The 24,441-nt window shown below is 35.8% G+C and overlaps 1 protein-coding gene across 2 annotated transcripts; it reads left to right on the top strand.

Annotated features, from left to right (window-relative positions):
* The first annotated feature begins 1,798 nt into the window (after positions 1-1,798).
* LOC133069940 (armadillo repeat-containing protein 1) lies at positions 1,799-3,456 on the top strand. 2 transcript variants are annotated; one of them, XM_061161400.1, is made up of 2 exons: positions 2,124-2,281; positions 2,472-3,456. In XM_061161400.1, exons 1-2 carry the CDS (start codon positions 2,124-2,126, stop codon positions 2,854-2,856), a joined length of 543 nt encoding a protein of 180 aa, XP_061017383.1. In that variant the 3' UTR covers positions 2,857-3,456. The 2 variants fall into 2 exon arrangements, with proteins under 2 accessions (XP_061017382.1, XP_061017383.1); XM_061161399.1 differs by having other exon boundaries at positions 1,799-3,456.
* The last annotated feature ends 20,985 nt before the right edge of the window (positions 3,457-24,441 follow it).

The raw sequence follows: 24,441 nt of genomic DNA, 5'->3' as shown, positions 1-24,441 counted from the left end.
TGATCTCTCAGAGCAAACAGAGAAACTGACACTTTTACCATCAGTTTAAAAGAATATTGGGCAACAGACACGTTTACACAGACTCAAATCTATTTCCATTGCTAGAATATCAATTCAAAGGTCCTTGCTTACTAGAGTAGGTCAGACCATCTTCAGTATGAAGACTGTCACGTTTCTATGGTTATCATCATTGACAATAATCTGATTACTTGACAGCTAGCCAGACTTACAGGATTCGTCTCACATGTTAGACCAAATACATATGTGCAGGTCTAAGAAAAATATCAAAAATAAGGTAAATGGTGATTAAATTTTTACATAACTCTTGGTGGTTTGAATATGGATTTCAGTAAGAACTCTGACCTGATTTTTTTTTTCTCTTACACATTTTCATAATATCTCTTTAATTATATGAGAATTGAATTAAAAGTGAAGTCTCCTTTCCCCGCAATTCATCTAAAGCTTTCCTTCTTTCATTCCTTTTTCTGCTGATATTTGTTACAGAGCCAAGTACAATATATGATAGAAACCACACTTCTCTCCCATCCAAAATGGCAAGAAAAGAGCAAGCAGCACATTTCTATAAGGAATATTTTATCTAGAGGTGTGGCTTCTCTTCTGTACTTTGTGTAATTGTGACTAAAGCCTTTAAGTGATCACACAAGAAATACAGCTTTTTCAATTTAAATGAGATGTGACTACATTTTAGATCATATTGATCCAAAGTAGACCTACACAGTTCATATCATCATTTCAGTCGGTCACTTCTACATTCCTTTCTCAAGAAACAAGAATATTAACCCAAAGTTGTTGATAAACTGTTGTTTCAAATTTACTATTAATATTTACAAAAGTTCATCTTAAATTGTTAGACACGGACTTCCCTGATATTACAGTGATTAAGAAATCACCTTCCAATGCAGGGGATGTGGGTTCAATCCCTGGCCAAGGAACCAAGATCCCACATGCCACTGGGGAACTCACACACTGCAACTAGAGAGAAGCCCACCTGCTGCAACTAAAACACGACTCAGCCAAATAAAGGAATATTTTTTAAATTAATGGACAAAAATAGAAATAACAACAATATATGAGTTACATAGTACATATCACATTCTGGGCACTGGTCTATATACCATAGTTGTTAAGATTTGGTACTCAGAGCTCACTTAATAGTCAAGAAACTAAGGGGATATGTAACTCACCAGACTACAACTACACAACTCACAACCACAGGGAAAGTCAGGATGTAAACCCAGGCACTCAGGCTCAAATGCCAGAGCACCCACTACTTAGTTTCAATAGGTAGCTTCAGCAAATATTGTTATTCAAAGCCTGACTACTTTGCACCTTCACAGCAAGATAGACCTGAATCAGGCTTCTAAAAATGAAGTAAACATTAAGAAATTAAATGAGTATGTTGATTTTTATTTATTCTTGAGGGAAAAGAAGTGATCAGGGGTATTTTGTAACATTATGACGGCTAAAATACATTTTTACTTCTCTTTAAAAATACCTCACAATCAGAAAATTAATTTTAAAATAATATCAAGATGTATGGTTGTAAGAATTTCCAAAAGCACCTAATTATTGGGGGTTTGTTTCTGTGTGCTTTCTGGTATAATCAATAGAATCGTTCCTTTATAAAGATGAAAAGGAATACAATCCAAACATTCAAATCTGCATTTTTAACAGAATATTTAATGTAAATTTTTTAATTTAGGTTTCACCTCAGATTAAACATCAAGAATTTACATTGGAATGGGAGGGCAGAACCGGCGGAGGTGGTTGGGTCATGAGGGAGAGTCTATAGAGCCTTTCCCCGCCAGCGTCTTCGCGTCTAGGCTCCAGAAGACAGCTTGGTCGTTTGTCGTCACTGACTCTGCTACGCGCCTCTGGGTTCCTCTACCTCATCGTCGATGTGGCCCTAATGGTGCGGCAGGCTGTGAATTCCTAGAGCGCTGGAGTGAATTTAAGAAGATTTTGTCCACGTGTATGGCATAGAAGATGAATTCGTCCTCCTCCACCATGAATGAGGAACCTGACGCTCTCTCTGTAGTTAACCAGCTTCGAGACCTAGCCGCAGATCCTTTAAACCGACGAGCCATTGTCCAGGATCAGGGATGTCTGCCTGGCCTTATTTTATTTATGGACCATCCCAACCCCCCTGTCGTCCACTCAGCTTTGCTCGCTCTTCGATACTTGGCAGAGTGCCGTGCCAACAGAGAAAAGATGAAAGGAGAGTTGGGAATGATGTTAAGCTTGCAAAATGTTATACAGAAGTCTACAACTCCAGGGGAAACAAAACTGCTAGCCTCTGAAATCTATGACATTCTTCAATCTTCCAATATGGCAGATGGGGATAGTTTCAGTGAAATGAATTCACGTCGAAGGAAAGCTCAGTTTTTCCTGGGAACTACAAACAAACGTGCCAAAACAGTGGTTTTGCATATAGATGGTCTTGATGATACGTCCCGGAGAAACCTGTGTGAAGAGGCCTTGTTAAAAATTAAAGGTGTTATTAGCTTTACTTTTCAAATGGCCGTTCAGAGATGTGTGGTACGAATCCGTTCAGACCTTAAAGCAGAGGCGTTGGCATCAGCAATAGCATCAACCAAGGTTATGAAGGCTCAGCAAGTTGTGAAGAGTGAAAGTGGAGAAGAGATGCTGGTCCCGTTCCAGGACACGCCTGTGGAGGTGGAGCAGAACACGGAGCTGCCTGACTACCTGCCCGAGGATGAGAGCCCCACGAGGGAGCAGGACAAGGCGGTGTCCCGGGTGGGCTCCCACCCGGAGGCCGGGGCTAGCTGGCTGAGCACAGCTGCAAACTTTTTATCCAGGTCATTCTACTGGTGACTTCCCTTTGGGGCTCAAGGACTGTATAAGCGAACAAGGGGCCAGTTTTCCATTGTCGTGGTGAGCTGTCAAGTGCAATTTGCAATAAGTTATCATGAAAAGTTTCTAGATCCCATGATTGAGAATGCTGCATTTTACATTCTACCGGACATTTTACCCCACTAAGTGGTAAAAGGGACAGAGGCAACAGGTGGAGTTGCTTTGTTGATGAAGGTATTTTGGTTTTGTTGTCCTTTGTTTAATTGCCTCACTTAAAAAAAAAAAAAGGGTCCACTGTTAAACCAAACATGTATTTGTGCAGCTTTACATTTTATTTGACATGAAGCACGTGATTAGGAAAACTCATTTTCTCAAGCTTCAGGACCTAGAAGAGAATTTTTTTTTTTTTTAGCTCAAGTTGTGCATGACGTACTGAACACTTTTCTCTGCCTTTTCTCGTGAAAGATATTTGCTTTGGTACTCTTCACTGAAAGTGGAAAGCATTTCTCGTTATTCCCCTTTTGTGCCTTTTTTTAATTTTGCCAACCATGTTTATGGACAAGACGTTACCAATGACATTTTGTGAATTAAAACATATTCTTTGGAACATAGCAGTCCCCCTAAGACTACAACTCTATGAAAACTTTGCAGTCTTACTTGTTAGAAGTTTTTTAAAGGTTAACACAAAATCAGTCGAGAAGGGAACATGTGTATCAGCAAAGTGTTAGTGGAGACTATTTGAATGGGACCAAATGTGGTTCTAGTTGAGTACTTCCTGTTCAGTCTGGTTTATATCAGCTCTTGAGAATGATGTCCACCCTAATATTGGGAGTGACTATGAATGGTTTCTAGGCCTTACTTTGTGATTACACACTCTCCCCTGCTGGGGGGAAAAATTAGCAAAGAACTGACAGACTTGAAAAAAGAAAAATGGAATGCCTATAATGCCATAGTGCTACTTGGCAGAGTCCAACCTTAACATGACTTGTTTGGCAGATGCCTGTTCAGTAGGTGTTTCCTTATATTGCCTTTTGTGAGTTTATTATGAACACGCAGTTTCTATTGAATGAAAAGAAAAAAGACTCCAGTTACTGCTTATAAAGAAATAAAGCCAGCATTTGTCCGTCCACTAGGTTCTTATGTTCAGCCAGGAAAAAAAAAAAAAACGCACTTCAGTGAAGGTAAGATAAATAAATACAAATATATATACATATATATATTTTTGGTAGATAAGAGCTAATTACATATATGTAACGCTTTAATAAATTTCTAAAAGTACTTGGCAACTAAAAATTTTCTTTGGGAAAGCCCACTGACTCCAGATAAATTTTAATGCCAATATGATTAAAAACTGAAGGAGGAATAGGAAGAAACTGAAAACTTTTTTCATCCACATTATAGAGCTGCTATTTTACTACTTGGAGAATGTGATGTGAAAATTGGACCCTGGAGGGTGTCCTTGCATTTTCATTGCTTCTCTTTCAGAGAAAAAACTAAAAGCATCCAGTGTCACTGGAGGAAAAATTGTAAAATAGTTCACCAAGAATCTCGAGTTTAGGAATATTGTGACCTTATGAAGGGAGGGGTGTTGAGGGTGTGGAGAGTGATTACTTTTTTCATCTGGGCTCTGAGTTCAGGTGATGCACACAACTGAAAATATAAGCTTTCAGGGCATGTATTGCTCTAAATGCATATTACATCTTGCTGCCAGGCCAGATGTGTTAAAAAAAAAAAACACAACAAAACCACCTCCTTTCTGTAGCCACTGAAACAAAGTTTACTGTTCTAACCAGTTTGTATTTTATTTTGCATTGCCACACATCTGCTTATTTAAGAAACAACATCCCTTTGGTAGTAATGGTTCAGCACAAGTAGGTATTACAGCTTGATGTGTGTGTTCTAATTCTCAGTGTTCTTTGATTCCAGGTCTTATAGAGCAGTTAAGGCAACTGTAATGGCATTTTTTGGAAATATGCTGTAAAATAATAAAAGGTGACATAATTAAAAAAAAAAAAAAGAATTTACATTGATCGTCACTAATTCTGTGTCTCAAGTTAAAATTCTACTGAAGTTTTCATGTCTTTCTTAATTCTTATTCTTGGCCTTTAGATTTCAAATCTAAAGGGGCAGGGAGAAATATACAATTAGTCAATGTAAGCTTCATTTCTAGTATCATTGCCAACTGTTTCTATTGAAATTAGACAAAGAAACAAGTTGATAAAGTGAAAAATAGCTGCACAAAATGATTCTGGAGAAATTAAATTACTCGGACCAGTCCTACAATGAAGAAGAAAAGCAGCCTTAGCAGGTAAGAAATTCAGTGAAAATGAAGTCACATGCTCAGCAGTAGACAGGGTTGACAGAAGATCTTGGTATGTGACCAATGCAAGCCTTGAGATCTCTACTACGTAATTTTTTTTAAGCTTGCTTTCGTTGGAGGAAAAAAAAAAAAAAAACACTCAAGAAGTCAAGTCCCAAGAACTCAGAAACTAATATAGTCTCATTCATGCAACTCTGATTGAGCAAAATAAACTATATTTCATGTAAAAAACATTTGTATTACTTTTGGCTTATGATAAATACCATCAAACTAGTTCTCTCTGAGTGACTTCATGCTCAAGGCATTAAAAATTCAGGACATAAAAGTAAACTTCTCTAAATACCTTTCCACAAATTTGTCACAATAATTCATAGGAAATTAAATAAATTTCCCATTCAATGAATGGTATATTTAAAAAATTATTTGATTTGCTATTTCTTTTTTTTTTTGATTTGCTATTTCTTATGCAGTACCAGCTCAAACATCTTCTGTTATCCTATAGGCAGACATATATCAGAAAAGTTAAATGAGTAGCAGTTTTTATTAATGTAAAAATGTCCTTATCCTATAATTTAATAAATATTGTTCTGCTTTTGGGGGGAAAAAGTAATTTGTCCATACTTAATAAACTGAGGAAATACTAAAATCTGGGCATACAATGATGCATTTAGTATGTTTATAAGATCATGAAGTATTTTCATGTGAACTAACCAAAAAGTCATCTTTCCATATCTTAAACCTAACATAAAATAATGTCAGGAAGAAATGCTAACCATAATAACCAAAAGGAAGACCCAGTTCTTACAAAGGAGTATAGCTTCACTTCATCTCTGAACAAATATATAGGCAAGTCCACTTGCGAGAACATTATTTATCTTTGTTATCTGATTTTACTGAAGTAAAAAATGTGACACATCATTTCCACTGGAATGAAATATTCTTCAGGTTTAATTAAATATCCTGTCAGTCAAGTGTATGTCCCCCACACTATACCATTTTTTTTAATATACAAAGCCCTGACTTGTACTATTGTACATAAATAACCATAAAGAAGATTGCATAAGTAATTAAATGTGCTATATAGTGACTCACCGTGGCTATATAAATAACTCTGAATTATGTGTTCATATATAGGTATATTTGCCTCCTTAATAGCAACAAATGATGCAAAATAGATATAGGAAATTAAAAACCAAATGATTCACCTTTTCTTGATACATTATTGAGTGTCAATAATTCACACAGATGACACATTAAAAACTTTGTGATTTTTTTCCCAAAGTACTGTTAGGAGAGTCTAATGTTCATAAGCAGAATGCAGATACTGACAACTGCCATTCTGATTACAAGCTCTGGACTCAAAGAAGAGTGGCTTTCTCACTACCTAAAAGCCTTTGGTCATTTATACTTTTCCACAGAGATGGTCTGGAAGAGAGATACTGATGGTCTGGATACTGAAGGTCTTTTTACTTCTATTTTGTGACCTAGCCTCACTAAAGTTGAAGTGTGAAAGTGTTAGCTGCTTAGTCGTGTCTGACTCCTTGTGACCGCATGAACTGTAGCCCGCCAGGCTATGAGATAGCCCAAATGTCTATAAGATTTTCCAGGCAAGAATCCTGGAGTGGGTTGCCATTTCCTGCTCTAGGGGATTTTCCCGAACCAGGGATCCAACCCGGGTCTCCTGCATTGCAAGCAGATTCTTTACCATCTGAGTTAATACTTCCTGTTTCTTAATACATTTGAAGAACAAAATGAAAAAAAAAAGAAAAACAAGGAGAGGGAGTGAGATCACTGAAAGAGTAAAGAAAGAACCAGGAGCATGAAATAACATGAAATTAAGGAAATTGTTTTTCCGAAAGAATGGTGCTATCTAGTCTGATACACAAATTGCTCCCAAACTTAAACTCCCAAACTTGAGTAACAACCATGGGTTTGTTCACAGTTCTGTGGATTGGAGCTTGGGGCTGTGCTCAGATGGGAAGAAAGCTTCTGCTCATTTGAGTATGTGGTCCTCAGACAGGACAGCTAAGGGATATTTGATTTGTTGTGTTTTGGTTCTTAACATTAAAAAAGCAGCAGTGAAGAGTTATCTCCCTGCAACAAGTCCTTTTCAAGTACCTGATGGCTCCCTTGACCAAGCACTGAGGAAATGTAACGAAAAAATCACAGAAGCCTGAGAGCAGAGGGATGCATGAGTCATTGAGTGCAACTGCTTTAACAAGCAACCCCAGATGACATGGTCCATCTTGTCACAGGCTGAAAGAAGTGATGAAAAAAATATGAAGGCTGAAAAGGTGTGTCATTGTATTTGATACTTAGACACAAGTTTTAGGAGTAAGAGTGGGGCAAATTGACATTGAAAAATCAGACTGAATTTCCCTGGTGGTCATGTGGTTAAAAATTTGCCTACAAATGCAGGGGACAGGGATTTGATCCCTGATTGGGGAAGATCCCACATGCCACAAGCAATTAAGCCCCCGTTTGCCAGTGTTCTAGGCCCAATGTTCTAGAGCTTGCATGCAGCAACTACTGAGCTTGTCAACTTAGAGCCTGTGTAGTACAACTAGAGAAAGCCTAGGTGCAGTGATGAACAGCCAGTACAGCCATAAATAAACAAATAATTTAAAAAATGAACATAGAGGAAATATAAGACATAATGATTCACTCTGTACAAAATGGAAAAATCAAAGAGAGAGATTTGGAGTGAAACATGCTTTCCTTTGTATGAAATTTATTGGCAAAGCAAAGAGGAAAAGCCAGAAGAGGCAGCAACAGTAAGGAAAATTGGTCAGCTTTTTTTTGGCTTGTTTATTTTAGGAGGAAGTGATTTCAGCAGTTTTCCCCCCATCCCACACCAAGAGAGTAAGTAGAGGGGAAAGTTCAAAAGTTTTTGCAAGACAAAGGCATTCCTTTGCACTCCTTGCTGCTGCTGCCTACCAGGCTCCTCCGTCCATGGGATTTTTCAGGCAAGAGTACTGGAGTGGGGTGCCATTGCCTTCTCCATTGCACTCCTTAGGCAAAGATAAAAATAAAAGGCCAACTCTGGTCTTCTGAAGCTCTGAACTGAGGTGTAATTGGCTGGAAAGTTTATACTTATGTGTTAATGATTAAACATGATAATAATGTAGAAAGATGTTTATTTGCACAGCATTATAACTGACACTCAAATAAACTTCCTTGGAAATCTCCCTTGCTTTATATCTCTTTGTAGCTGTGGAGCTCTCAGAAACTCTGGGAAACTTGCCTGATTTGCCACCTGCCATAATTAGATTATCAAGGGCAATGAGAGCAGGTTCCGCAAATGATTTTCGATTTACTGTCTTCCTGATTGAGAGGGAAGAGAGCAAACATTTTCCACAATTCTGGAATTTAATCATTGGGAACTTAAACAAAAGTTTCTTTGTCTCAACAATAAATAAATAAAGGCATGTATTTTGTGTTTAAGGAGTTGTTGAAGAGTCTAGGAAGTCAAGTGCCACAGTATAAATAAATGGCTAGAGTTTCCCAGTATCACATTTATATTTATCTCATCAAACATTCCTGACACTATTTCTAGTAAACTACATAGCAATTACTGGGCAGCAGGCAGGTAGAAAACAAATAAAATCTAGTTCTTGTCTTTTGATGATTACAATGTTAAAAACAGGGTGTTGGCTGATTGCTCTCCTAACACAGTATTTACACAAACTATTTCCCACAGTTCCCTTGAAGTTGAAGATATGAATGGCTTTAAGGGAAAAAAAAATCTTACTCTTGGCCAAAAGATTTTGTAAAACCAGTAGAAATAATACTTTGTTTTGAAGTGAGAGTAAGTAAGAAAGGCACCTTTTCACTATTAATTCAGGAAATCTCTCTACCATCACTGTTGTTTGTTTCCAAAACTGGAAAAGCATAAGTAAAGACTTAGCATGCTTTTGCAGACATGGAAAACTCCCATAAAAATAAAAAAGCAGGAAGTAATGAGTTATAGCTATAAAACCCCACCCCACCTAGGGAAGAGAAAGCATTTTCTCACAAACATTTAAGGCAATCCAAGAATTTTCCTTTGCATATTAAAAAAATACAAAGTGTGAAATTAGCAGTATTTTTCAGACTTCTGTAAGCATAATAATAATGTATGGTGATAAAAGCATGACTATTTTTTTTAAATGATGAGTCTCTACTCCTTCACCTTCCTTCCCAAAGGCTCTAGATTTTTAAAGCACCTTGAATAATTGTAATGAAAGTGGTGGTAAAGCAAAGCTTCAAGAAATATGAACTAAAAGTTAGAATATCTTCTATATGTACCTAAACTTCTATTCTATTCCTTCCCGTATATGTCCAGGTCCTAATGACTTCACTCATGGCATCTGCTTTACCCCTTTCCACAAGTAGGTTTGCAAGATCCCACTTTATAGTCTTGCATAATACTAAACCAATTTAGATAATGCAGATAGATCTTGTTTTGAAATGATATTGGCTTTTAGTCTTTCACTCTTTTTCTCCTTTGCTCAGTTGCCATTTAAAGAAGGTAGAATGGAGAGAAACAGATGTCCCATGCCACTCTTAGCCACTAGACATGTAAAAGGGAGAGAGAAGACAGAGTTAGTCTCTAACTAGCTTTCACACAGAAGCACAGTATTTCTTACAGAGCCACCACTAAGTTCAAATAGAGGGAAGAATCTGAATGGTCCATGCTATCAGGATTTTAATGTGGTTTAAGAATTCCAGCCCTAGGAACCAAAGTGGCAGAACTTCTGGAAAAAAGGGTAGAGGTAGGAAGATGAGGGATTTGAGTCAAGTGTCCCAACCTTGATTCATCATTAAGGACAGAGTAAAAAAAATCAACCATTAAGTGTTCAGGCACCTCTGTCTATGATCTCCCTTCAATCCAGCCACATAAGAACTCAGGCTTTGCTTACAATGAGTGACATGTGGCTTGGCATTGAAAATACAAACATGATTAACAGGAAGTCTCTGCTTTCAGGGAGCTCAAACTTCAGTACGTTGTGGAGAAATATAATCAAGAACATGATAAGTATTACAATGAGGTACCTATAAAGGGAAGCTTGGCATGCTGCAGTCCATGGGATCAGAAAGACACGGTGTCGGACATGACTTAGTGACCAAACAACAACAAAAAGCTATAAAGCGATATCAGAGCATGGAGACTAAATAATGGTCTGCAGTTATGGGAATGTGACTGAAAGATGATAGGTCACTTGGGCAGTGAAGGGAAAGGGCACTCAAGGAGTAGGAAACCAGATAAGGAAAAGCGCTCAAGACTGATAGAAAGTAAAGTTTCAGAGTCCGAATGTATTGACATGGAAGATGTAGTGCTGGAGAGCTACATGTGTTTTCAATGTTAGACAGAAGAATGACATTTTCATGAGACATACTAAATGAATCAATATGCAATTACATTGAGAAGAGGTTTGCTAAATAATAATATAAAAGAACATAAACGTTTTTTTGTAAACCTGTGAGAATAAAAGTTTATCTTTCATTCCTTCTTTTCATATCTGGATTTTAAAGCAAAAAAAATATTCACTTAATTCCCTGAACTTTAATCTCTTTAAGTATTTATGTGCAGGATTTTCAAAATGTCTGACCAAAGACACATATGAAATTCTTTCATGGCAGACTGCCATTAAGAAGGGTCTGAAATCACAGTGGGTCCTTACTGTCAGCATAGGTTTAGAACTTCTGTCATTTAAGGGCTTAATAATTGGCAGGGTTTCAACAGTCCCCAACCTGAGAAGCTAATCAAGTATAAATTCCACAAATCAGTTAGCTGCTCCATTGTCTTTGTGACAGGAAAGTACAACTCAAGAGTAGAGAAAAGAAATGAATTTGTTGTTAATACCTGTTTCAACAAATTGGTTAAATTGGCTCAAATCTAATTAAGAGATTTTCTCAATTAAAAAAATAAGTTTGGTGAAATGTTACATGAACTTGAACTAATTGCCCGTTAGGGAAATTTAGAACTATCTGATTTGTCTCTAAACTTTGAATTGTAAACTGTAAGCAAATATTTATATTATACACATATGTATATTACATAAATATATATATATATATATCTCCCCAGATTGGCGTGTGTGTCTGTGTGCAAGTGTATGAGTTAGTATACATACACTATTTCCACTGAAAAGGCCTACAAACACTCCAATACCAAGTAGCACACATACAGCCCAGATATTGATTTCTAAATAACATTCTATACAAGCAACCCGGGATGCTTGGAGAAATCACTGATTCTAAAACGAAGGCAGAGAAAGTATCTGGCATATCTGTGGTTCCAGAAAGTTTGTTTTTTTTTTAAAAAAAAGGAACTAAAAAAAAAAAAAAACAGATTAAAGTATGTGTAAAAGGCACAGAATCTAACCTGAAATAGCTCCAATGGCCAAAGATGCAACTAATTGAGTTATTAAATAAAAAATAATATGATCTCCAGAAAAAATAAGTAAATATCTATGAATCTATAGTGATATAAATAAATGATAGAAGAAATAAATGAGGAAGAAAGGTTAGGTCTTCCTCATATAAAAATTACAAATATTAAATATGAAAGGAAAAACACTTTTTAAAAAAACCATTAGACCACCACACTAATTTATGCAGGCAAGATCTACAGATGAATACTAAAATTAGTGGGGAAAAGTTTAAGAGGAAACATTTACATAGTCAATAGTTTCTCCCTCAAGTATTTCTTATGTACGTAAAAATACAATGTACAAATCTATCTGTGAATAGATAAGAAACTACAGTAGCATTAAAGAAATTTGACTAGCAAACACACTTTAACCAGATACCTTTTTAACCACTGTATCAAGTTTAAAATCAGCAATAATAAGTTTTATTGACATCACATAATTCTTCTATGTAGCACTGACAATCAATCACTTCTGTGATGTTCTTGTTAAAAATACATAACCTCAATTTAATCATTAGCAAATACCAGACAAACCTGAATGGAAAGACATTCTGCAAAATAATTGATCTGTATTTTTCAAAACTGTCAGGGACATAAAAGATAAGGAAGACTGAGGATCTGTCACAGATTGGAAGAAAGTAGGAACTACAACAACTAAATATTGGGTGGAATTCTGTGTAAGATCTTAGAACAACAAAAGCCATCCATGGAAAAACAGGTGAAATCTGGGAACAAACTATACCATACAATGCTAATGTATTCATTTTATTAACTTTATTACAGTCATTAAAACTTTACATTAAGGGAAGATATATTAAGAGGTACACAGAAATATTTTACATTATTTTCACAACTTTTCCCAAGTCTAAAATTATTTAGATTTTTTTTTTTAAGTCTAATCCTATACGGACACCCACAGAGCTATTGCAGAGGCTAATATGATTTTTGCCCTAGGCATCCACAACCTAGGATTCACCATAATTCCCAGGAAAACTGCTCCTACAGAGGTTAAAACTACAGTTAACAATTGCAAATCTTGGCAGAAACTCTCTCATGAAGGAGAATTCACAAGATCAACCAAAAGGAGAATTAGGGCCTAAAAATTAGAGAAAATAGACCAATATAAAAAAGGCCTTAAAGAATGTATATTTCAAATGTTTAAAAGGTTTACAAAATTAAAAACAGAAAAACAGAATATTCTGAAAATTTAAGGAGACATGACAATAAAAAATTAATCTGAAAAAAGAAGAAAATTTAAAACATGTATAGACAGTCTCCAACCTATTGTGGTTAAAATGACTATTTTTTAACTTTATGATGGTACAAAGGAAATGGCATTCAGTAGAAAACCTTACTTTGAATTTTGATCTTTTCCCTGGCGAATGCTATGTAGTGAGATACTCAAGAGGAGAAGAAACCAATATATTTACAATCATCCTGTTCCCAAGCAACCATTCTATTTTTCACTTCCAGTACAGTACTCAATAAATTATGAGATAGTGAACACTTTTTTGTAAAATAGGCTTTGTGTTAGTTGATTTTGTGCAACTGTAGGCTAATGTAAGTGTTCTGAGCAGGTTTAAGAGGGTAGGCTAAGCTATGATATTCATTAGGTTAGGTGTATTAGATGCATATCTGACTTACAATATTTTCAAGTTATGATGGGTTTATTGGGACATAAACCCTATTGTGAGTTGAGGAAGATCTGTGGGTGGGGGTGTATATGTGTATGTGTGCATATACACATACATATATACACACATACTATATAATCCAATATTTTAAATATAGTTGGAGAAATATTAATCATTAGTTTTAGTTAATATAGCCTTCAGTTTCAATAAATACAATTTTATATAATGCTATGTAAATTTCTCTTCATTGGGATGTGTCTCTGTGTGCTATTTTATATCTAGACTGTCATCTAGTCCAAAATAGTCCTCTGAGTATAGTAATAATATAGTAATAGTCCAAAGAGTACAGTAATGACGAACAACTTAACAGGTTGCATAACTGAAATTTCTCATTAATTAAAAAAAGAACAAAACTCTGCCTCACATAAGACATTAATTCCTGGTAGATTAAAGACCTAATATAGGAGAATATTTTAAAATCAGAATGAGTAAACATAAGAAAATTCACAATGTTGACAAAATAAAATTAAAGTATTTGGATTAGGAAAGTTAAATTAACTTATTGGAGGAAGGAGATTTAATGATAAGCATGTAGGTAACTGGTATTCTTAATATCCATAATATTTATATAAGTTTCTTCTCAAGCACTGATTCATTTATTCAACATTTATTTATTGAGAATTTACTTGGTGTCAAATGCTGATAAAGACTCTGGAAATGCATCTGTGAATAAGGGAGTCATTTGCCAACACAAAACCTGGGTACTAGTGGAATAAACTATTTTTACTATATAAGAGAGTAAACCAACAAGTAAACAAATGATTGCAGTCTCAATAAGCATTGTGAGATAATCAAAAATACCTGACATGAAAATTACAGAAGAAAACATAGGACTTTTACTGAAATTAAGCTCATACTACTTGCCACATGACAGGCCAATAAATTGAGGCAAGTCGTTGGGGCAATTAATAGTGACTTCATTTAGAAAGCCACAGACAGCAACGATGACAGATCCCAAAGAACCATGCTACCCAAGTTAGAATTCAGATTTCCTTTATACTAAAAGGAGAGGGGCTGTGGCTGGCTGTTGCAAATTGTTGATGCCTGAATCCTTTCTTCTTGCAGATGTTCATGTCAGTCTGGTCATGGTGTTCCTATAAACCTTCAACAAGACAAAATGTTTTTTCTGCAACTTTTTATCTCTATATGAATAGAAAAGTGTTATACCTTTAAAGATCAGAGCCTCAAGAATGAATAGAAAAGTGTTATACCTTTAAAGGTCTGTCAAATATATTCCTGGCTATAGGTAACATTATTTTAGAGAGGTGCTGGGACAACATGACTAAGTATAGGCAACAGAGCATAAGGCTTAAAGATTAAAGAATTGATCCAAGATGGAGCCAAGTTTGTTCTTCTCTGTCTGAGAAGGCATCGCAGAAGCAGTGACAATTTAGCTGGGAACAGAAGCATAATATGAGCCAGTCAACTGAGAAATGGAGAGAAGAATGTTCAATTGGAATAGCATGTGAAAAGTCTCTGAGGCAATAAAACTTTATTTTCTTTGCTATTATTTTAAGAAATCAAGGAATTAGAGTGAGTTAGAAAAATAATGGCTCAAGTATATGAAGGCAACTGTATGGAGGCAGAGGTTAGATCATACACGCAGTTACCATGTAGGATGTGGTTAAAATGTTTAGATTTTACTCAAGTGACTTGGGAAACTAAATATTTTAGGCAAGGCAGTGGTTTTCATGTCATTTATTTATCTTCGTCTTTACTCCTGTGATAAAATTGAATTTATGGTGTGAAAGACCATATGGTTTTTCCAGTAGTCATGTATGGATGTGAGAGTTGAACTATAAAGAAAACTGAGCCCCAAAGAATTGATGCTTTTGAATTGTGGTGTTGGAGAAGACTCTTGAGAGTTCCTTGAACTGCAAGGAGATCCAACCAGTCCATCCTAAAGGAAATCAGTCCTGAATATTCATTGGAAGGACTGATGCTGAAGCTGGAACTCCAATACTTTGGACACCTGATGCGAAGAACTGACTCATTGGAAAAAACCCCAATGCTGGGAACGATTGAAGGTGGGAGGAGAAGGGGATGACAGTGGATGAGATGGTTGGATGGCATCACCGACTCAATGGACATGAGTTTGAGTAAACTCTGGGAGTTGGTGACGGACAGGGAGGCCTGGCGTGCTGCAGTCCATGGGGTCACAAAGAGTCAGACATGACTGAGTGACTACTAAACTGAACTGAACTGAAAGACATTATTAGGAAAATCACACAATACGAAATACAAAAGTTTAATAAACCTGTAAATGGATCCTCGTCCTTACTAGTATTAAAATTTGATAATTAAAGGAAAAAGAAAAGTGAGTATCAAAACATTGATAATATCTAATGCTGGAATGGATGTAAGGAAATGAGCATGCTCACATATTGATATTGAGTAGTGAACTGCCTTAACCTCTCTGGGAAGTAATTCAGCAAAAATTATTTGATCAAATAAATATTACTTTAAAAATTATCTTGGATACGTAAAAAATTTATCCACAGATATATTCTGCACAAAGATACTTAAAGTAAATTACATTTCTCACAGGATTGTATGTCAAAGGAAAAATAATGAAACAGTCTGAATGCTTATCATTGAAGGGTGTTTGAAAACATGATGCTATATTTGTACATGGATTAAACTATGTTTTATAGCACTTCTTAGAAGGATCCAAAACTATGTCATTTCTCCACCTTCTGGGCATGGAGTATACTTTGCACTTCCTTCTTTTTGAAGTTAGGCATGGTCATATGTGTTGGTTTAACCAATTAAATCAGAGCTTCCGTGTTGGGCTGAAACCTATGCACAATTTGCGTTTTCTTACCCTTCAGAACAGACATAACTTGCTCCAGGAGACTAACAACATAGAACAGAGACTCAAGCAATTTCAATAAATAGGTAACTGAACAAAAAAATAAACCACTTGCTTATTTTGTTCTGAAAATACTGAAATTTGGGAATGATTTATTACCTATTACTAAAGCATAACCTAGCCAACCATAACCAATAAAAAGTCTTTTTGTACTTAAAACATGTCCATGATATGTTTTACAGTGAAGAAAGCAAGTTGTAGAATAACATGTATATTAGAATCCTACTTTTTTAAAAATCAGAAAAAATTAGATACGTTATATGAGACAGGAAAAATGTCAACTGGTAACTTCTGGTAAGTAGGAAATTATGAGCATTAACATTTTCCTATACACATTGTAGCTTTATTTAAAAGAAGAAGCAATTATTTCTAAACTTAAAAATACTAAAGAAAAAGTTATCCTGATCAACCAGATGGAAAAAACTATACTATAATTCTATATTTGTTGAAAAGTATTGGTTATTCATGAGGATAAAATGATCAATTAAAGTGAAGAGCAAGTCCAAAATCAGATCAAAGACAACTGAATAAGTTTATCATTTCAAGACTGTGTGGAAAGAAATATCTACTCCATGAATTTAGTTGATATATTGGTTATACATTTGAAAAGGATTAAGTGCAATCTATATCTCTTTTTAGCAAAATGAATTACAGATTTATTACAATTATGAATGTTATAAAATAAATTTCACAGACAAATGGTTTCTGTCTGGTGGATTGGGATGGCCCTCTAACAGTACTATCAAGGCCAGAAAGAGTTGTGAATAAATTGGTAGATTCATCTACATAGTCGATCAACCATATCAGCAATCAATCAATTACAGAATAGGGGAAATATTTGCAAACACGTGTAACAATGCCCAGTAAAAAATGTATACACCTATCCAATAACATAGCAATTACATTCCTAAGTAAAATTTAACAGAGATTGAAAGAAAAAACGTTTTTTGCACTGCTAGGGCATTAGAGACACCCTAGGTGCCCATTTTGGGGAGACTGGACTCATAAACTGTGATTAATGAACAGCACAGAGTATCTTGCAGAAATCAAAAGTAATCAATTAGGTATATACCCAGCAACATGGACTCTTCTATTTAAAGCAAACAAACAAACATGGTGATGAATTAGCAAATTTTAAAACAGAATGAAATGTGTATCATATAAAATTTATGGAAAATAACTTTACAAGTGCTCAAAAGGACAACATTCAGAAACATACAAACAAACAAAAAATAGTACATTAAGTGCTTTAGAATGGATGTTCTTGTGGGAGGAGATGGGAAATAAAGGAAATGAAATATATAAATAAACATAAAACCAAAACAAAGGAACAAAACAGAATCACATTTTGCAGAGACCAATGATGACAATGTGCCATACCATTAATGAGTATAATTATCTCAGTGCACTCAAAGTTCAAGAAATTTATCATCAGTGATTTAAAAATAGGCTAGGGCATGAACATGTAAATGAAGACCTAAGAAATACAAATATTAAGTATATGAATAAAGTTTATTTACTATCAATTAAATAATTACAGATTAATATAAATATTGTTATATGTGTATTTATTGACTAGTCCATTGAGAAATATGATACCAAGTAGGAAGTATCATTCATAACCATTGCCAATAGAACTAAACAAGAATAGAAACTTTCTAGACCATTCAGACAAAGATCAAGCAATACTTCAACAAAAATGTTTATTATAACAATCTTCATTAAAAATAACAGCTAGGGAAGAAATACACAACCCTTAAGGATTGAATTATATAAATGCTTTATCCAACAGTGGAGTACTATATAGCCATTTAGAATGGATGATTTAGAGGCATTTTTCTGTTCTCCACATTTTTTAATCTTTCTATGATTGATATGAATTATTTTTTTTATAAAACATATAAATAATAAAAATAGGATAAAATTAATTTTCAGCAACTTCAGAAATTAAATTCCTGTAGAAGAAAAGCTCTACTGTTTATATTCTGTTCTCTGACAAATAAAATTAGAATTTTAATGCATTTTAGTTTGTTTCTTTTCACATAGAAATGTAAGTAGTCTTGATTAACCTGTAACTTCACGCATTTACTTCCCAAAATTAGGAAAGGTTTGTGCTTGCTATTAAAACTCTACATGTACACTTACAATATAGCTAAGAGAGAAAAATACTTAGATTTTACAACAATAAAAAGAATTTTTTAAAATATATGCTAAACAAAAAAGTTTCCTGAACAGGAAATGGCATAAAAAGGTGTTTTCCCTCATTAATTGATAAAATGCAAAATGAAATAATTGCAAATGATATATTTCATGTGATTTCTCTGTTTGTGGGTAAATAGTAAAATTTATGGACAGCATTTTTAAAATTAAGACTATTTTTAATGCCATTTTTATGGTATTTTAATGCCATTTTAATGCTTTTTTTTTTTTTACACCAACTTTTCAGTTGGTGTGAAACATGTATGACTCCATGAAGAATGGATAGTCAGGCATTACTTTGGGTCCCCAGAGGCTTCTAGAAGATCATAAACACTTTAATGTCCATTGAAGATGAGAAAACAGGAGGCTCAAAATGGCAAGTTAAGCAACTTTTATTTATTTAAACTCATTCATTAATTATTTATTGAGCACTTCCTATGCGCCAGTATTCTGAAAAAAAAGAAAAAGATTTGATTTTTTTGGAGCAGGTTGAGGTTCAGAACAAAATTTTCTGGAAGGTTCAGAGATTCCCCATTATCACCCTGTCTCACATACACACAGCTCCTCCATTTTCAACTTTCCCCTCCAGAGTGGTACATTTGTTACAATTGTTGAGCCTACATTAACACACCATAATCCCCCAAAGTCCATAGCTTACATTACAGTTCATTCTCGATGCAGTTCATTCAATGGATTTGGAATAATACATGATGACATGTATCCATCAATATAATACTGTACTGAGTATTTTAACTGCGCTGAAAATCCTCTGTGCTGCACCTATTCATCTCTCCTCACCAATAACCCATGGCAACCACAGATCTTTTTTGTTACTTTCAAAGTTTTTCCAAAATTTTATATGGTTGGAATTATACAATATGTATCCTCTTTAGCTTAACTTCCAAAAATTTTTCCAAAATTTTCCAAAATTTTATATGGTTGGAATTATACAATATGTAACCTCTTTAGCTTAGCTTCTTTCACTTAGAAATATTTTCTTAAGGTTCCTCCCATGACTTGATAGCTCACTTCTTTTTGGCTTCCCTGGTGGCTTAGACAATAAAGAATCTGCCTGCAATGCAGGAGTCCTGGATTTAATCCCTGGGTCAGGAAGATCCCCTAGAGAAGGGAATGGCAACCCACTCCAGTCTTCTTGCCTAGAGAATTCCATGGACAGAGGAGCCTGAAGGGCTACAGTCTTTGCGGCCACAGAGAGTAGGATTCAACTCAGCTACTAAAACTTTCACTTTTTTCATTTTCAACATTGAGTCCCTTTTCTGTTTATTTATCCATTCACTTACTGAAAGACATCCTGGTGGCTTCCATGTTTTGGCAATTGTGAATAAAGCTGCTATAAACATCCAGCTGTGGGGTTTTGTGTGAACATTAGTTTTTAACTCCTTTGGGTAAACACCAAGGAGTGTAATTATTTTTTTAAGCACAGAAACTTTTCAAGTTAATCAGATGTTTTGAATATGCAATATTAAACTTGTCACACTCTAATAGCTTTTAGTCCTTATGATATGGAAAAAATAGTTATATTCTGAGATGACTGCTGATAGTTACCTTGCTCAACTGTATTGGCCAATGAAGTTGTCAGAGATAAGAAAAATTTGTCCTTCATGTCATCTGCCCACACAACCCTCTGTTTCCCTCCCTGTCATTCTCCTTTCCTGTTGTCAGACTTACATTTTAAACAAGATGTTTGTATTCTTTCCATGGACACTCTTATCTGCAAAAATGTAGATAATTAAAATAACAGTACAAAAGAAACCCAGAGGTAGGTCTTAGCTGTGTACAGTGAGGACTCTTGAGAGACTAACGGGTAGAGTGGTCTTATCCTGCCAAAAATTTTTCTCAGTTTTTGTTTCCTCTGCAGCTATGGGGATGAAGAATTCACTCTTATTTGTGGTCTGATGACAGTTTAAAGTTTTACTGAGAATGTGGTCAGGCAAGGGTAATCTGCAACCCACACACAAAACATAACACTAAAATCTTTATAATTAACTATGTATGATTTAGCAGGGTCATTTAGAAAGATGATTCATCAGCAGTAGGTGTAAACTGGTTCACTAAACCTAACGCTTAAGGGGAAGAAGAGATGGAACAGTTTCTTGATTCTACTTTAGGCTATTAGCCAGGTGATTCAGAGTCCTTAAGAGCTCTGATTCAGGCATCATTTCTCATCACTGATAGCATGCTGGAGTTTTATGCCAAAAAACTTATCTTTCCACATTTCAGTTATGTGAATCTCTGAAATAAACCTCCTATACCCTGTTATGCTACTTGTAAGCCTATATTCCAATGCACTAATATTTTTCTTTGTTCTTCTTTATATTTGATATGTGGATTATTTGTGTATAGGATTTTCTTTTCCCAGTGTGACTGTGCATCTTGGAAAAACTGTGTGATGGGCACTGCTTTCCTTCGGTGCCTTTCCATGTTTTCCTAGACTGGACATGCCAGGTCTTATGCTATCCGATCCCTGGCTGCTCAGAGAATTCTGTTACAGCAGACACTTTCTCTAAGCAGCCCTTAGCTTCTATAAAACTCTTTATCTTTTCCCCTTTAAACTCTGCTTCCATCAAGCTGCCAATTAAAAAGTATCTGAAAAAAAAACTCACCCTCTAAAATAGTTAATAACATCTCACTGGAGTTCAGTGTTATTCTGTTTAGGAGAACTTGCATAATAAAAGGAAATGGATCCTTGATTTGAGGCAGTGTTCCACAACTAAGGGCAGTAGAATCTCTTGGAATGAATTTTTAGGAATGCAGGTTTCCAGGGTACCAGACATGTATGCTTTAAACAACCTCCTGAGCTTGATGTTAGGGAATAAGAATGATTTGACTGGAGTAAACACCATGCTCACCTTAGGAGTTATGGTTCAAGCAAGGGGCTTTTTGTACCCCTTAGTTATTTTCTACCGTGACCTTTAGAGAGATTTTTCATCCAAGGTATGATATTATATGAATGCTATAATTTGGCCTTGTGCCAAATATCAAGAAGTATAAAATCAGATAATGAGCATTATACATTCATTACAACCTCTAAGATATACTATTGGTCAACTCAAGATCAAGTGTTAGAAAATTTGCTGATTTTATATTGAAAGATAACTATTAATACATCTCTTATTAAGAGGAAATTATATTCCTTTCATCAGCAAGGTGATACTCTTTAATACCACTGTTTGTCCACATAGTCCAGCAGTCAGTGGTTTACTATTTTTATCAGTTTATTAGTTTAAAGCTTTCTGCTGTATTTTTTCATTCCAAAAGTAATATGTGTTTGCTATAGCAAATTTAATAAATGCAATGGAATAATTTCCTTTGTTTATCTTACTAATATTCACATTTTAATGATGATCCCTTCATTCATTCATTTATATATTCATCCATCCTTTCTGTAAATGTTCCAAGAGCTGCTGGAAGGCCTATGGATACATCCGTGAACAAGATACATAAGTTCCAAATAGTCAAGAAAGCCTAACTAGTGCAGGAGAGCAGGTAACAATGAAACACATAAGTTCTGTGAAAAATGAGAAACCTGATTAATGTGACTAAGATGATATGAAGAGGAACTGCAGCTTTAGATTGGATGGTAAGGGAAGACATTCCCTAGAAGGTAATTTTGAGCTGATATCTGAATGCTAAGAAGGCGCTCACTCTGAGAGTTCTGGTGACTTAACACCCAGACAGATCTGACAACACAGAAGACTTAAGATGGGAATAAACATGGCATATTTGAGGAATAGAAGGAAGGTCAATTAGACTGGAGTATGGTGAAAGATATGCAGATTGAAACTGGAGAACAAGTAGGGTTAAGACATGTGAAGCTGCTCTGTCCTATATGGAAGCTACTAAGCCTGGTGGGCTGCAGTCCATGGGGTCGCTAAGAGTCGGACATGACTGAGCGACTTCACTTTTACTTTTCCTTTCATGCATTGGAGAAGGAAATAGCAACCCACTCCAGTGTTCTTGCCTGGAGAATCCCAGGGACGGGGGAGCCTGGTGGGCTGCCCTCTATGGGGTCACACAGAGTCGGATACGACTGTAGCGACTTAGCAGCAGCAGCAGCAAGCACCGTGTAACTAGTGAGCACTTGAATCGGAGGTGGTCTGAACTGAGACGGTCCAGTTTTCTCTAGAGATCAGTTCCCAGTCCCCACAAAGCCTGGAAGCTATAGCTATCTGACACAGGAGGCCGAGGTGAAGCTGGGGATATAACTCCTTCTGCAAACTTCCAGGCCACCCCAGGCTTCCATCCCATCTCCATATACATTCCTTTCTGTAGTCAAGGCATCTTAGCTTATAAATCTTTCCAGTCTTCCAAAGAACAAAATCCACCTCCTTCTCATTGGTAACCCACTTTGTAGATACATGTGTTTGACCTTTCTCTACTTGGTTAACTAATTCAATTCCTAGTTTTTCTTTTCATCTTCATATATTGTAATTCAGAATTATAGATGTCTTCTAGTTTAATGAGAAATTAAATTAATGTTTCTACTTCCTTGCAGAGGCCCAACATCGCTGAGCCGCTAACATTGCTGCCTGCTTACATGTGGTTACAAGGCTTCTCCGGTAAAGCGTTCAACCTACATATGGTTACATATGTTTACAGATGATTATGGCAATAGAGTTATTTTTAACAATCAAGATTCTTGAACATACTGCCTTTTAGAAACTCTAAATTAATAGCAATATTTACAATTTCTGTACCCCCATATCTATGCTGAGTATTATCTTTATTCTAAATATTAATCAAAACATAGTGTGGAAAGGATAGCATCCTGTTCAAATTCTCATCACAATATGGTTATTGTTTTCTGGGGAGAAAAAAGGAAAAAAAATCCTTCAGAAACAGAATGGAAGGCAACTAATTCTGCTTTTCTAGTGAAACAGAAGGGACTTCATAAAGGAACTAATATTTCACCTATATCTTGAAATATTTGCCCACCTTTTTACAAGGCGTTTAAAGCGGGGATTATAAATCACAAGCAAATGGAGGGAAAGAAGAGACCAACATATTCAGAGAATAATGAGATATTCTGGAAGAAAAAAGAGATAATGTATGAGAAAGGATTTTGAGAAAAGTAAAAAGCTTCCATAAATTCAAGGAAGCATTATTTGTATTGATATCAATTCCATCTTCTTCCTAGAGTTTCATGTCTCCTCAGTGAATAAAATATACGCTTAATGGTCTAGTTTACAAGGAACCCACAAATCTTCTTGAAGAGAGCCCTAGAAGAGATTCAATTCCAGTTTCATAAGAATTATTACTTGATAAAAAATTCATAAAATAGTCTTTTGATTTTTTTATGGTCAAGAATTAGGCTATTGTCAATGGTTGTAATGCATCATGCAAACTTCCCTGAGTTCAGCTGATTTCTGCTCACTGGTGGTGGACAGTTCCCAGCATGCTGCCAATGGCCACCTCTGCTTTTTTAATTTTATTTATTTTTGGCTGCTCTGGGTCTTTGTTGCTGCACACAGGTTTTTCTAGTTGTGGCAAGCAGAGGCTATTCTCTAGCTGTGGTGTGCAAGCTTCTGATTGTAGTGGCTTTTCTTGATATGGCGCTCTGGACTCGAGAGCGCAGGCTCAGTAGTTGTGGCACTTGGGTCTAGTTGCCCCATGGTATGCATAATCTTCCCGGACCTGGGATTGAACCTGTGCCCCCTGCATTGGCAGACGGATTCTTAACACTGGGCCACGAGGAAAGTCCAATGGGAAACATCTTGAGTGCCACCTCTGCTTTGTGGTTTCTAATCCACAGGAGGCCATTTAGCTACAAGATGGCTCAACCTACAAAAGTAGGAGGGTTCATCTATGGGAGGAATCTTCCACAACCCAGAGACAGGAGTCTTGATAAATGCTCCAGCCTTCCTGTCTTCTGTGGCTGTGGAGCTAAGGCAGGTTCTACGTAGTTCCCACCATATGCTATGTCACTTCAGTTGTGTCCAACTCTTTGTAACACCAAGGATTTTACCCCACCTGGCTCCTCTGTCCATAGGATTCTCCAGGCAAGAAAACTGCTGTGGGTAGCCATGCTCTCCTCCAGGGATTAAAACTCACTTGCTCACAGTGGCAGTTGATCATCAAAACATAG

This window comes from Dama dama, chromosome 15, assembly GCF_033118175.1.
Source record: "Dama dama isolate Ldn47 chromosome 15, ASM3311817v1, whole genome shotgun sequence".
Classification (NCBI taxonomy): domain Eukaryota; kingdom Metazoa; phylum Chordata; class Mammalia; order Artiodactyla; family Cervidae; genus Dama; species Dama dama.
The sequence above is the reverse complement of the archived record's forward strand: the minus strand, read 5'-3'. Positions and strand labels throughout refer to the sequence as shown.

What these genes read in the sequence shown, in the direction of transcription:
- LOC133069940 (XM_061161399.1), top strand. Translation starts at nt 2,008, where the DNA reads ATGAATTCGTCCTCCTCCACCATGAATGAGGAACCTGACGCTCTCTCT.